Source organism: Apteryx mantelli, chromosome 6 (assembly GCF_036417845.1).
Source record: "Apteryx mantelli isolate bAptMan1 chromosome 6, bAptMan1.hap1, whole genome shotgun sequence".
NCBI lineage: Eukaryota > Metazoa > Chordata > Aves > Apterygiformes > Apterygidae > Apteryx > Apteryx mantelli.
In genome coordinates this window covers 24,237,460-24,251,974 of record NC_089983.1, presented here as the reverse complement: position 1 = coordinate 24,251,974, position 14,515 = coordinate 24,237,460, and the positions used below count along the sequence as shown (strand labels likewise).

The window sequence follows — 14,515 nt, the reverse complement described above, 5'->3', positions numbered from 1 at the left end:
GATCAACGTGACAAGTGAGTACTTACATATTGAAAATAATTTGATACATCTCCGTCATCAGCAAAGAAGCTAACATAAAAAAGTAAAAGGATCTGTGTGTGAGTTCTAAGCCAATCATTCATATACTTCAGGGACTGCTCCAGTGAAAGAAGCTCAGGCTGGTTGGTATGTACCGTGTGCTCCTATAAAATCTAGGAAGAGGGAGCTGCTTTTTGAGCATTAATTCAATGTATTTTATTGGTCTGATCCTGTAAAACAGGCAAATGAACTAAATGTTTTGTATGACTGAAATGAGTATTTGCATGTTTTAGACCTGCAGTGACTTAAGGAACAGGTTCTGTGTCTTCTTTAAGCTCAGTCCATGCTCTCTAGTATAGCTATTGAAAAGCAGCCTGTGTTTTCCTCAACTAGTGGATCAGTGTGGTATAATAAAAAAACTTTGCTGTCTGAATTATAATTCATACATTTTTCACAGATTCTAAATTGTCTCAGCCTGATTACATATTAATTTTAATTCAACTTTTTGAAAGCATCAAAATGAATTTAATTAGAAGTAAGAGTTAACTCACTACTCTCAAATTTTCCAAAAGAAATACAAAGCAGACAACTCACCAGCTAATTCAAGTTTAGCTCTAGCTTCTTTATCTTTGGCAATAAATCTGTATTCCCCTTGGTCACGGGGCTTTATCTCACACACTTGCAGCCTATGGACCTTTCCTTCACTCATCATCTGATGTTTGTCACCTTGGACAATAATCATGTTGTTTCTCAACCATTTGACTTCCACACCATCTTTGTTCAACTCGGCCATGAAGATGACATCTACACCAGGAGCTTCATAAACATCTTGTGGTGGCCGGATAATCTCCACAGGGATTTCTGAAATAAAGTCAATTCATTTGTTCTTATGTGACTGTCATTTCTATTACTAAATATTCTATTCTATTTCTTATTACTAAAATGGATAAAATAAATCCTATTTAATTTTATACATACCTTCAACAAAAAGTCTTGCCCTAGATTTCCTGTCATCCACTCCACAGGAGTATTCACACTCATCATCTAGTCTGCAGTCTTTTATGATTAATCTGTGCAGATTTCCATCCTTTTCAAACTGATACCTTTATGGGGAGAAAATAATTAAGCAATATATTAATTTCCAGACAAAGCATCAAAATAAAGCAAGCATGTTTAGCCTATTAACAACCATAATAAAATGTGCATACTTTTTGCCTTCTTTGATTTCTCTTCCATTTCTGTACCATCTTACACTGGCTTTCTCTTTGGAAAGCTGGCAGGTAAAAACAGCATCATCAAATTCAGTGACAGTCTGGTCCTGGAGATGTTCAATGAAATCTGCTGGTGCTTCTGTGATGAGGAGTTCTGCAACAGATTTGTCTTGTCCAGCAGTAACAGTATATTCACCTTCATCAATAAAGCCACAGTCTTTAATGATGAGTGAGTGTTTGTACTTATCGATTTTATACAAAATGCGCTTGTTGAATGTGATCTCTTCACCATTCTTTGTCCATTTGAGGGCTGCATTGAGGCGATTGACTTTGCACCAGAATGTGACAGTTTTCTTTTCCATGGTCTCAATGTCTTCAAGAGGCTCAACAATTCTGAGATCCTCCTCTGTTAAGACAAAAATTGAAATGTGATTAATTTACATCTTCATAATCCTTATGAGAAATTGAATGCAATATGATTAAATAATTTTAATACAATGCAGGTTATTTACCTAATACTGTTAAAGCAGCAGAGCTCTTGACATGCTCCCCTCTCTGGTTTGACAGTGAGATAGTATAGGTAGCTTGATCTTTCAACTGTGCATCCCTGATTCTGAGAGTGTAAACTAAATCCTTCTGGACAATAATGTATTTTGCACTATCAAATATTGCCTCATCATTTTTGTACCACTTCTCTTTGGCACCTTCTTTATTGACTTCACAGTTGAAGATAATTTCTTGTCCCTCATTAACTTCTTGGTCCTTAAGGGGAGTTATAATCCTGAGTTTTTCTGAAATTGACAAAATAGAAGAAACATGATATCATCTACTGTAAGGAATAAAATAAAATATGCACCTGCACATTGATAAAATAAAGCTTACCAATCACTGTTAAGCGTGCTGTAGCTTTAGCTTCACCAACCATGACAGTATACTTTCCTGCATCTCCCAGGATAGAGTCTTTAACCACAAGTTTCCTCTTTTTGCCATCTGAAATGATGTCATACTTATCACCAGGCTCCAGGACTGTGTCAGCCCTCAGCCACTGTACTGTAATTGGCTCTTTGGAGACTGAACAGACAAATTCAGCTTTATCTCCTTCAAGCACCTCAAGATTTTGTGGTTTGGTAATAAACTCTGCTGCAAGTTCTGAAAGACAACAATTTTGTAGATATACCATTTTATTTTATTTTTTACTTATGAAGAGAATAAACCAAATTATGCACTCTTAATGATTTTTTTTGAGAATACTAGCAAACCAAAGTCATTCTCTTACCATGTACAGTAAGTTTTCCTGTTGTAGAAGAGCTTGGGAGCTTGCAAGCGTATTTGCCAGCATCCTCAGGATGAGCATTACGTATTACAAGAATTCTCTTTCGGCCATCAGAAACATGTTCAAATCTACCACCATCAGGCACCTCCTCATCTCCTTTAAACCAAGTAACTTCAGCATTAGGCTTGGAGACTTCGCAAATCAATTTTACAGTATCAGTTTCGTTTACTTCAAGATCAGGAAGATTTTTTGTGAAAACAGCCTCTTCCTCTGCAATAGGAATTTAAAGATATGTGATTAAAGCCAGTCATCAAAATACCATTTTTCTTCTTCATGGAATAAATCTTAAGACCACAGTCTTAAAATTTACCTATGACTGTAAGTAATCCAGAAGTTCTAGCTGTTTTTGCTTCACAGGCATACTCGGCTTCATCATCAAAGACACATTTACTGATAACAAGAATGCGTTCGGCACCTTTGGAAATTATGTCATACTTTTTGCCTTTTCTAATTTCAATGCCATCCTTAAACCACTTGACCTGTATTAGGACAAATTGACATCAATGTTAATATTAACATACTCATCAGGGATTTTAGTTGTGTGTTCTTTTGCAACAACACAATAAAATTGGGAATTAAAAAAAATCTCTAGTTGAAGGAATTATTCAGATAAAAAGACCATTAATATTACTGACCTTGACACCTGGACGAGAAATTTCACATTCAAACCGAGCAGGTTCTTTTTCTTTAACTTCAAGGTCAGTTAGGGGTTTCAGGAACTCAACACGAAGAGCTATAAGGGAAAAAAAAGAAATTATGTATTAGAAGAAAGTTGCAGGTACAGAAAAATAAATTGCTCACATTGGTATTATTAATTATTCCTAGTCATAGACACTATGATAACAGAGAGTTTAAACACAAAATTAATTTTGGAGAAAATTATAAATGACTCACGTTCTACATTGAGGAAACATGATGTCTTGAAATCCTTAGCATCACAGGTATATGTTTTTGCATCTTCCAATGTGCATCCATGGATAATGAGTTTTCTGACTCTGCCATCAGAAATGATATCATACTTCTTTGTTTTGTGAATTTCTTCTCCATTCTTGAACCATTTCACTTTTGCATTTTCCCTGGAAACTTCACATTCCAGTACAGCAGTGGCCTCCTCTTCAACAGTCTGGTCCTCAAGTGGTTTAGTAAATTCAATTGGGGGTTCTAAAAGAAGCAGATAGATTTCTGATTGAAAAGATCTAGAGTATACCCAGCTCTCTGCTAGTACAGAACAGTCCTATGCTGTTTACTAATTTTCTTTGAATCAACAAGGCTCTTGAACTTTTCTGTTGAACTTTTGTATTTTTAATTATAAAATGTTTAGTTAATTCAGCTAATTTCCCCATTTTCAGCCTACTGTAAGGTCAGAGTAAGTGATGTCCTTGCTCATGGGGTTTTTACTCTCTAATCATTATCACAAAGCTCTGCAACTTCGTATCTTTAGCTAAACTATACCCATGTGATATAGCTTTTAACTTCTATCTCTGAAGTTATACCTTTAGGAATGATTTTGTGATTTTTCTTTGAATTACTAAAGTAGTGAGAAGTGTGAACAGTGTGGACTTCTGATCTGCATACTGCTTGTAAGCAGTACAAATGGGTATCCATGCCAGGGCTACATCGCCTCACTTGATGGGAAGGCTCCAAAGACCAGAAACAAGCCATCAGGGGCCATAAAGGCCAGGATTAGCAGATCGCTTCGAGGCCAGTTGCATGCCCAAGCCTGCAAAGAAGCATTGGGAACCCTAAAGAACTAATTCATCTCCCACCTTGGAAACATTTCCAGAATTTCCTCTTTTTCTCAGCTCTCCTGTGAAGCCTGAAGTGGCTTTCAATCCTTAAAAGATTTTAAGTTAGTAGCTTTTTTAATCAGGAAGGTTGTCTACCAGTCCAGTATTGTATGTATGATACTATTAATTTGATATATGGTGTATATTGGCCCCCTATTCCATGATGAATCATGAATGAACCATTAATAACTTGTATGGTATAATTAAACTCTCTGGCTTACCTTTCACAAAAAGATTTGCTTGAGTTCTGAAATCTTTTGCAGTCAATGAGACCTCTCCTGCATCTGTTAACTTGACATCTCTAAGAGTAAGTGTGTGAACTCTCCCTTCAGCACGTGTGACAACCTTATAAAGTACATAAGAAAATATCTCAGTATATACAACAAATATTTAAGGAATATTTAATGAAATAACATTTGTTATTTATTGTTATCTGTGGAGTTTTGTTGTTTATTTTTGTATGAAATTGGGATAATTTGCTTTGCATATACCAGATATAGCTCAAGATACAAATGCTTTGAAGATTTTGAGAACCATTTCTGTTTTGCCCTTTCACTTACAAGGAACTGGAATTTTAAGCATCCCACATGTTTTAATATATTTGTGTCCTTGTATTAGAAAATCTGAATCTACTACAAGGCTCATAATGAAGTTGAGTTGAGACTATGTTTATTTTGAACAGGTACTAACAAACACCAAAATAAGTAAGTGTACAGCTTTGTGGGAAAAACTGGTATTTCTCCTGGCTACATCTAAAGTAAAAACTTCTAGGAAAGGGATTTGGCTCCCTCCTCAAATACCCTTTTTCACATGCTATTTTGACTTTCTATCATTAAATTTTGGTAGAACATTCTGCCTGAGAAAAGATTTCTGTGTTGATCTAAGGCTGAACCTACTTTGCAATCATAAGTTTTATTTGGGCTACACTTGCACAAATATCCCTGTTCCCTAGGAGTAGGGGATTCAAGAACACACCCTGCCATGAAGAGGGCTGCCACTATTCATGCAGTAAAGTCCAAGATAACTCCTGAAGAAATCTAATTTTTTTTCAGAGAAGTACATGATCAAGTAGTAGATTCTGGCTTAGAAAAATGAAGGAAAATAGTTTATGCTAAGGAGGAAACAGAAAAGACTGTTACTTGTGAGAAGGCAGTCCCTCTAGCCTCAGAGGGAGGGTGGTAACTGAGTGGTTGTCCTTCCTCACAGATGGTCATTGTGTCCCTGAAAACTAACTCTGGTGATTACTCAGCTGAAAGAGGTTGAGATGAAGCCAAGCATATACTTGACTAAGATAAACAGCAAGGATACACAAAAAAGTCACTAAAGGTTAAATGTGTACAGCTGAATGCCAGCCACAGAGTTAAAATGATGGTTTAAATTAAAAATAGCTGAACTCAAATACTTGTACAATTAGATTGATTCTTGAAGGCAGTGGTAAAAGTGGTCGGAGAGGCTATTTTAAATGGAGAGAAATGTAGTAATAACTGTCAATTCACTCCACTGATTAATAGCTTTCTACAATTTATTCCTGGACTCAGAAGTGATTTTTGCATTGATGTATTAAATGTCTCATCTGCTGAATCTGAATTCTGTCTATCTGTCCTTAAATATAGTAATGGGGTTGCTACCTCTCTGATGATCATTTTTTCTCTTCTATTCCTATATTCTATTTTTTGTATGAAATTGTTTTAATTAAGGAAAATTCAGTAAAGCTTGGAAAGATCTACTGAAAACAGAAAATAGTATCTTTAAAATGACATTTAAAAGTAAAAAGTCAGTACCAGAGCAGCAGTATTACAAGTTCTGAAACTCTGGTAGCTCATGTAATGCCTTCAAAGTGTAATTTGTCTGAGATTTCCAATTTACATTTTTTTTTGCATTATTTTCCTTAGGGTTAGTAACTAAAAAAGGAAATCTTAAAACCCATTACAGCCACTTTTATTTCATGTTTCTTACAGTATCTCCCATACCATTAACTTTAAATATTAAACTGACTGCATTCCAGGCTGCTCAGATCTCAGAACTAAGAGCCAACACTTGATGAAGGGTTAAAAATAGCTAGTGAGAAGTGCTTGATGAGCAAATTTGTTCAGTAAGTTATCTGGAGAGCCAGAACAAATGCCTGAAATGGAATTTCAGTCCTCTTAATCCCCTTATATGCAGAACTGGACTGCAACTCAGCATTCAGGAGAAGAAAGCATTTCCTGACACCACCTATCAAAATCCTCTCACTATAACTGCAATTAACCTGAGCAAGCATTATTCAGTATCCCTGTGGCTGAGTTTTCCAGAGAATCAGGCACAAAAACACTGTTGTTATGATCAATATTTTGGGACCTCAATTTCTCTTTGTATGATAAGTATTTGTAGCATTACAGATCTTCCCTCCTGTATGGAAAAAAATGCCCTATCTGATTTAGTGAGGATTTACCATTCAGCAAAGCAGCACTATTGTATCTCTGTGTCTTAATACTTCTACCAGCAGAGGGTGAGAAATAAAGAAAGGGAAAACTGCTGAAAGAGGGGAAGGAGGAGGAAGCATGAGGGAAAATAAAGGTAGTCTCTTTACCTTATCACTGGGCTCCAGTTTCTTTCCTTGCAAGAACCACTCAACTGGGATTCCCTCGTAAGAGAGTTCACAGTCAAAGGTTGCTGATTCACCAGCTGTCACTGTTACATCCTTGAGGGGTCTCAGCAAGCCAATTACTCGAGCTTGGTAAGGAGAAGGCATCATTTTCAGATTAGTTACTTCTACATAAGATGGAGCTGCTACCTTTACTCACTAATCTCCATGGTGGCTTCGCTCAAGAGAGACAGGCATTGAATGCTACTCTTTAAATTCCCTAAATAGAAGGGGCCACTCTGGGTTTTTAGGGGGAGGGCTGGTCACTGAAAATTCCCTAATGCAGAGCATGTTTCTTTAAATTGAACAAGGTCAGCAGGAAAGTTGCTGTGCATCTGTCTCCCTGCCAAGCCCTGCATGCCTCTTGCTAGATAAGGTATGTGTTTTCCAAAATAGCGAGGGCTAGGATTGGAGCAGGAAACAAGTGGTCTCCAACCATGTGGTCTGTCCCTGTCCATCAAACTCCTAACCCTATCCCCAAATATCACTGTGATCCCAGCCTCTCAGGTTAACATGATATTTTAATGCGGTAAAGCCTTTGCTTGTAATACTTTGATTTCACAACAAAACAGGATGCTGTAGCATGAAGCAGCCTTGAAGGCCATTTCTTTATTTCTCTTTCTCCTATATCCTCTCTTTCTCTGTCTCCTATATCTGCTAGGATAAATGGTATGCAAGGTTAAAAAATTTAGGACATTCCCTAACTAAAAGGGATGAAGATGGTTTGAGTAATTAATCCTTGAGTTGCTGTTCCTGGAAAGAATTGCTTTGGGCTGAATACAGCATAGAACAGTATAGTCCACCCTCTCCAAAGAGGTGATATGTAGGTAATGAGTACCTTAGTTTCATTTAATTAAGTAACTCTAGTTCCAAAGACGCTTACGTTTCACTCGAAGGTGAGCACTGGATTTGGCATTGGCTGCTTGGAAATCTACTCCACCAGCTTGGTCTAAGCGTACATTATACAGTGTAAGGAAGTGTTTTTTGCCTTCTTCCTTGATTTCACATTCCTGCAAAAAGAGAAGTGGAACAATTTTTTCAATGTCCTCTTTATGCTCCTCACCACAAGAGCCCCCTACTTCTCCTCATACCATGCATCTTCTATCTCTTTCTTTTCCATTCCCAGTACTCCAGGCCCAATGCCCTCTACAATATACCCTACAAACTTTCTTCATTGGCTGCCCCTTTTTCTTTCAATGTCCTCTCCTTTCTCATATGGTCTACTTCCTCTTACAAACTTCACATTCATGTTGGTGGTATGCATGTACTAATTGACTAGCCAATATATCCTTTAGTAGACCAGTCAGAAGGCCTAAGAGAACTGAAAATTACTGAGCTTATGCTGAGTGCTTTCCCTGAAAAGGGTCTTTCTTTCTTATCCAGATATTGATTTTCATGGAATCTTTGTTTATCTTTGCTTATTATTCACATCTGTACTGTTACATCAAAGTATCACCAAATTATTTTACTGTTTCTTAAATTTCCAGATCCTGCCGGCATGGAAGTATGAGAACTCAGTTAAGCCTTACACCATTTTAAACAAATTTTAGTTCTCATAGCAATGAAAAAGAGCTTGACAATGTGATCCACATTTATTTTAACCAAACATTACTCAAAACACAAGGCAGGGAATCCAAATTCTGTATTTTTAAATGTCACTATATTTAAGAAGATTCCATGAGGTCTTTGCACTATGGATACATGATCTTTGGGGTTTGGCAATACAGAATATATTTATTTAAGCAAAACAATTTATTATTTGGCTATATTATATGATATTTTCTATTTTGCTTATATTATATTTTTATATTTGTTACTGAAAATAAAAATATTTTTATTATAGTGACTTCTAATGGAAACAGAAAGAGAATTCACTTAGCTTCTGCATGGGTTTATGTCTTCTCCTTCTCCCCCCCTCTGCCCTGCAAATTGTTGAACCACATGTGAGACACATCGATAAATACTTGCTTACAGGTGATTCATTCAGGGGTTCTCCTTTCAGCTTCCAATTGCCATGGACACCTTCCTCAGAGATTTCGATATCAAAGTGGGCAGTCTCTGTCTCAATTACCTCCACACTGTACAGTGGACGTACAATCTCAATATCCCGGTCTGGGGAAAGCATAAAAAAAGTGATTGGTTTCCTCAATCTCTACAAGACCCCAAAAGACCTCTACAGCAGAACAACTCAGCAAAATAACTGTACCTTCAATATTGAGTTTAGCAGAGGTTTGATCAGTACCACAATCACAAGTGTATTGTCCAATGTCTTTCTTCAAAGCTTTCTTGAGGATAAGGATTCTCTTTTTACCATCAGCCTTAATAACAACATTCTTTGACGGAGTAATTGGTTTGCCATCCTTCATCCACTTCACTGGGGCATCTGCTTTGCTGATTTCACACTGTAAAATCACCTCATCTTTCTCTACAGCAGTGTAATCCTGAAGCTTCCCAGTAAAGTAAGGGTCTCCCTCTGCAAGTACCAGTTAAGATAAACAGCTGAAGTTTTAGTCTTTTGAAAAGTACAATTAGTTCTTACCATAAAATATATTTCTTGTTTATACTTTGCAAGAGACACTAAGTGTAGTCTTTATAAATATTACGCAGTTCTGTTGCAAAAAGGGAAAACAACAAATATCTGTAAGCATAACTATAAAAATAGCAGCAGAAGAAGCAATTTAGTGTATTACTAATGGTACTGAAAATATTGGTCTGGTGATCTACAAGCTACAGAGCACTATATAAGCATCTATTAGTTAATTTTGCAACACTTCTGTGAAATTTTAAAATGATTTTTATTATCCTTGTAAAGGATAAATAGAGGCCAACCCTTTCCCCTCCCCATTCCGCCCCCACTCCCCAAAAAGACTTTCTGACCTGTTACTTTCTTGTAAGTAAGACTCTTCTGATAATATACATCATGTGAATTCATTTGGGTATACTTACCGAGAACCGTGAGTTTAGCTTCTGAGGATTTGCCCATAGCTTCCACTCTAATCTGAGAAGTATCATCAATAGTGAGATCTTTAATTGTGAGTGTATGGAATTTGCCATCATCTGTCATTGAAACCACCTTGCTCGTGTGTAATCGCTGGTCATTCTTGAACCAGATAACGGGGATATTTTCATGAGAGAGTTCCACAGTAAACACTGCAGTCTCACGTTCCTTTTTTGTTACATCCTTGAGAGGAGTAATGAATTTCAGGCGAATACCTATATCAGCAAAACATTTCATTAATAATAATGTTACTAACAAAAACTATTCAAAGACAACTATGGTGCAAATCTTCCATAGAAAGGCAAAGTCAGACAAACCTTCGATAATTAGCTTGGCACTTGTTCTCTTATCTTCAGCTTCAAACATATATTTAGCTTCATCCTCAAATGCAACAGATTTAATAATCAGAGCATGCTTTGTTCCATCTGAAATAATTTCAAATCTTTCATCAGGAATGATCTCTTGCGTTCCTTTCAACCAGCGGAAAGTCTTTGGTTCTCTGGACACCTCACATTCAAACTTGGCTTCATCTTTTTCAAAGACCTTCACATCACTTAGTGGAGTGATAAAGATGAGAGGCAATTCTGAAATCAAAGGAGAGCATTCTTGAGTTCAGTGATGGGTTTATGGAGGCCTTTTAGCTAATAGATTTGTTCAAATGCTCTGTAATACACACGGAAATGTTGGCAAAGTGCAAATAGTACCTTTCACTTTCAGATTAGCTGCACTTTTAGCATTTGCAGCTTGGAAAGACACTTCTCCTGTCATATCCAGTTTGCAGTTATGAAGGACAAGAACATGTTTCTTCCCATCTTCAATGATTTCACACTCCTGGTGATAAAGAAAAAAAACCCCCAAATATGACTACTATAAGAAACTATTCAGCAAACATTATTATCAAAAATGCTTTTCTAGTGCAAATTATGATTTAAAATAGTGAAGAAGTCTTACAGGTGAAGGTGTTAAGGTTTCTCCCTTTAGCTTCCATATGGGATGGACATCGGGCTCAGAAATTTCAATTTCAAAACGTGCTGTTTCGCCAACAAATACTTCCACTCCATATAATGGGCGCTCCACTTTAATTAAGCGAGCTAAAAGCAAGAAAAATTTCACATCAGCTTTATTGATTCATTCTATATCCTAGAAATGTAGCACTGGCAAGTATCAAAACTTTGTCTCCCTAACCCCTCTTTTTAGAATTCAAGTACTATCACTGGTAGATGTTTATCTAACCTCTTTTTAAAAAGCTCCAAGGTTGGGCAGTCTATAATCTCCTTCTATAATATGCCTGAAAGTTTAGTTATTTTTAGTTAGAATAATTTTCCTCATAATTAACCTAGATACCTGTTACGGTGAATTAAACAGAACACTTTTTTCTTCTGACTGTAAATGGATGTAGAGAATAATTGATCATCACCATTTTTACAACAGCCATTTAAATATCTAAAGATACATTGTCCCTCCTTCTAAATATTTGTAACAATTGTAAATCCAGGTATTTCAGCTCTTCACTATAAGGGCATGTTCTTTAAAAGTACAATTTTTGGTGCTGTCCTGTAGACTCTGTTTGTCTGACAATGTTTTATAAAGATTTCAGTTCTTTCCCTTAGCCAAGGTAGGACCACTTACGCTCAACGCTGACGTTAGCATTGGTCTTGTCAGTTCCACAGTCACATTGATAAACACCCTTATCAGTATCTGCAACCCTCTTGACCTTTAAGATACGGCGCAAGCCATCCGTTTTTATGGAAATTCTGTTGGAAGCTACTAGTTCTTCACCGTCTTTGTACCATTTTACTGGCACGTCTTTGCTAAGTTCACACTCCAGAATAATATCATCTTTCTCCACAGCACTGTAGTCTTGTAATTTCACAGTGAAATATGGATCAGCTTCTACAAAAGGCATAGTAGATACAAAACAGTAAATTAGTAATATAAATTTACTAAAACATCAATATTTTGTCACTTTCTACTTTTAAAAATTGTTTATACAAATTATATAGCGTATTTTATATTTTATATATATATAATTACCTAAGACTTTGAGGTTTGCTTGCGTGTTCAAGTCCTTGACTACAGCCTTTATCTCAGAGATATCATCAAGTGTCACTTCTCTCATTTCTAGTTTATGAACTTTGCCTTCTGAAGTAATAAGAACTGTTCTGCTTGTGTGGAGTCTCTTATCATTTTTGTACCATTTCACTAGCATATCTTCATGAGAAAGCTCAAACTGAAAGTGAGCTGTTTCCCCTTCTTTCACTGTTTGATCCTCTAGCGGTGAGATGAATTTCAGTCTCACACCTACAATGTAAAAAGAATTGATATGTAAGTACCATCAGAAAGAGGCTAATGTGATTCTAGAAGATGAATTCTTTATTCTTTTCTGTTTATAAGATACTTGCCTTCCACAAACAGTCTTGCTGTGCTCTTCTTGCCACCAGCTTCAGCAGTGTATTCTCCTTCATCATCAAACTGAGAATCATTGATTATAAGGATGTGTTTCTTTCCATCTGCAATGATGTCAAATTTTTCTCCGATCTTGAGTATATCAGTGCCCTTAGACCATATAACATTGGCCTCTCTGGTAAGGACACATTCAAACCTTGCTTGGCGCCTCTCAGGCACAGTGACGTCTTTCAGAGGCACAGCAAAGTCAAGTTCAATTTCTAGAAACAAACCAGAATACATCATTTATAAAGTGTACAGTGTGAACTCTGGCTAAGAGCGTACTGTACTCCGCTTAGTAGTGCATCGTACCTTTCACTGTCAGGATAGCTGTAGTAACTGCATTAAGTGCCTGGTAAAGGACTTCACCAGCTTGGTCTAACTTGACTTTATGTAAGGTTAGGAAGCGTTTTCCTCCTTCAGCTTTGATTTCACATGTCTGGGGAGATGGCAGACTTTGGTAAGTAGAATGTACGTTCCCTACTACTAGACTTTTTTGATAAAGGAATTCTACAGACATTATTTTATACACAGTGGAGAGTCAGACAGGAAGACTAGAATTATTTCTCAATAAAAATTAACACTTTTACTCAAAACCAAATCTGAATGGTATATTTCTTCAGCCTTCCATACTTCTTTTTAATGTCAGTATCATTTCTAGCAATGTATATAGGATATTTTTAATTGTGTTCTGAATAATAAGCTGTAAGCCTTTGGGATAATGAAGCAGTTCAAAAGTTAGCTTTTATGTCATATAACTCTTACTAAGAAATCCCCATTTTTTAATCACCATAATGCTTAATCTTTCCAAGTTCTGGACTGAGTAACCACTACAGACTTGCAAAGATCTTTCAGTTCAATTACCACAAAGACTCAATGGAACCTGTTCACAATGTTCTAATTTTAAATAAACTGTACTGTTAAATTCAAAGCTGCTTACAGGTGAGGGTCTCAGGATTTCTCCTTTTAGTTTCCATTCTCCAGGAATATCATCCTCAGATATTTCTGTATCAAAGTTTGCTGTTTCTTTCTCATAAACTGTAACATCTTCTAATGGTTTAAGCAGTGCAACTTCACGTTCTAGAATGCACAAATTAACACATATTGTGGAATTAGGTCAAGTTTTTATATAGCTCTAATATCAATTCAAGTTACAGTTTGTTTTTTTTGTTAAGAAGTTTTAGAACATTGGCATATGAGATGATTAAATGTAATACAAATAAAAGCTTCCTTACCACCAAGGGTCAGCTTAGCTGGGTATCTACGACCTTCAACTTCCACAGAATATTCCCCAATATCAGCAGGGCCAGCATTCTTAATTTTCAGGAAAATTTTATTTCCTTCTTTCAAGATTTCTGTCTTGTCAGTTGGTTCAGCAGGAATTTCCTCATCTCCTTTAAACCATTTAATGTTTGGTGTATCCTTGACAATGTCACAGGTAAAAGTAGCTGTTCCCTTTGGTTTCACGTGCTGGTCTCTTATAGGTTTTACTAACCAGTCTCTTATCACTTCTGCATGACCAAAAGTTACACAAAAATAAAGAATAACAGACTTTTACTACAAATAGATGGTTCATAAATATAAAAAAATAGACAAAACCTATAAAAATCTTATCTGCCAGTTTATATTGTAATATTACAGGAAAAAGCTTTCCTAATTTTAAAATAGCCCAAATACTCCATGGAGAAAGGAGAACATGATTTTGATTGCTTACCTACTACCTTAACACAAGATGAACATGACAGCTCAGAGTCTTCCACAGTCACAGTGTAGGTGCCAGCATCAGCATCGTCTGAATCAGTGATGGTGAGGGAATGTGACAAACCAATAATGCCCAGAGCAAATTTCCCAGGCTTGTCTTTGATGATCTTCCCATCCTTCCTCCAGACCACACTTCTTTCTTTGTTAAGCTCACAGGTCAAGTACAGTGGCTGACCTTTAACCACAGTAACTTCTTCTTCAAGTGTTTTCACAAAACGCACTGGGAGTTCTGTGGGGAACAAGCAATATTTTGATTTGTCTCATTTATATACAGGAAGTGTGATGCAAAAATGTCTTACATATTAAATCAAAATGCCTAGTGATTGATGGAAACTAATG

General features: G+C 36.5%; 1 protein-coding gene across 1 annotated transcript in view; it reads right to left on the bottom strand.

Moving 5' to 3' along the window:
- The window catches only part of TTN (titin), a 249,629-nt gene that overhangs the window by 85,348 nt on the left and 149,766 nt on the right, over window positions 1-14,515 (bottom strand). The window contains exons 185-209 of the mRNA XM_067298992.1: window positions 14,130-14,405; window positions 13,651-13,926; window positions 13,356-13,495; window positions 12,728-12,854; window positions 12,373-12,636; window positions 12,005-12,271; window positions 11,600-11,863; window positions 10,922-11,061; window positions 10,675-10,801; window positions 10,288-10,554; window positions 9,919-10,185; window positions 9,179-9,445; window positions 8,945-9,084; window positions 7,856-7,982; window positions 6,919-7,061; window positions 4,571-4,694; window positions 3,457-3,723; window positions 3,198-3,295; window positions 2,873-3,041; window positions 2,506-2,772; window positions 2,112-2,378; window positions 1,742-2,020; window positions 1,227-1,635; window positions 997-1,121; window positions 613-879 (exon numbers count right to left, since the gene is read on the bottom strand). Coding sequence (XP_067155093.1) covers window positions 613-879; window positions 997-1,121; window positions 1,227-1,635; window positions 1,742-2,020; window positions 2,112-2,378; window positions 2,506-2,772; window positions 2,873-3,041; window positions 3,198-3,295; window positions 3,457-3,723; window positions 4,571-4,694; window positions 6,919-7,061; window positions 7,856-7,982; window positions 8,945-9,084; window positions 9,179-9,445; window positions 9,919-10,185; window positions 10,288-10,554; window positions 10,675-10,801; window positions 10,922-11,061; window positions 11,600-11,863; window positions 12,005-12,271; window positions 12,373-12,636; window positions 12,728-12,854; window positions 13,356-13,495; window positions 13,651-13,926; window positions 14,130-14,405 — 5,364 coding nt within the window. The remainder of the gene's footprint in view (window positions 1-612; window positions 880-996; window positions 1,122-1,226; window positions 1,636-1,741; window positions 2,021-2,111; window positions 2,379-2,505; window positions 2,773-2,872; window positions 3,042-3,197; window positions 3,296-3,456; window positions 3,724-4,570; window positions 4,695-6,918; window positions 7,062-7,855; window positions 7,983-8,944; window positions 9,085-9,178; window positions 9,446-9,918; window positions 10,186-10,287; window positions 10,555-10,674; window positions 10,802-10,921; window positions 11,062-11,599; window positions 11,864-12,004; window positions 12,272-12,372; window positions 12,637-12,727; window positions 12,855-13,355; window positions 13,496-13,650; window positions 13,927-14,129; window positions 14,406-14,515) is intronic.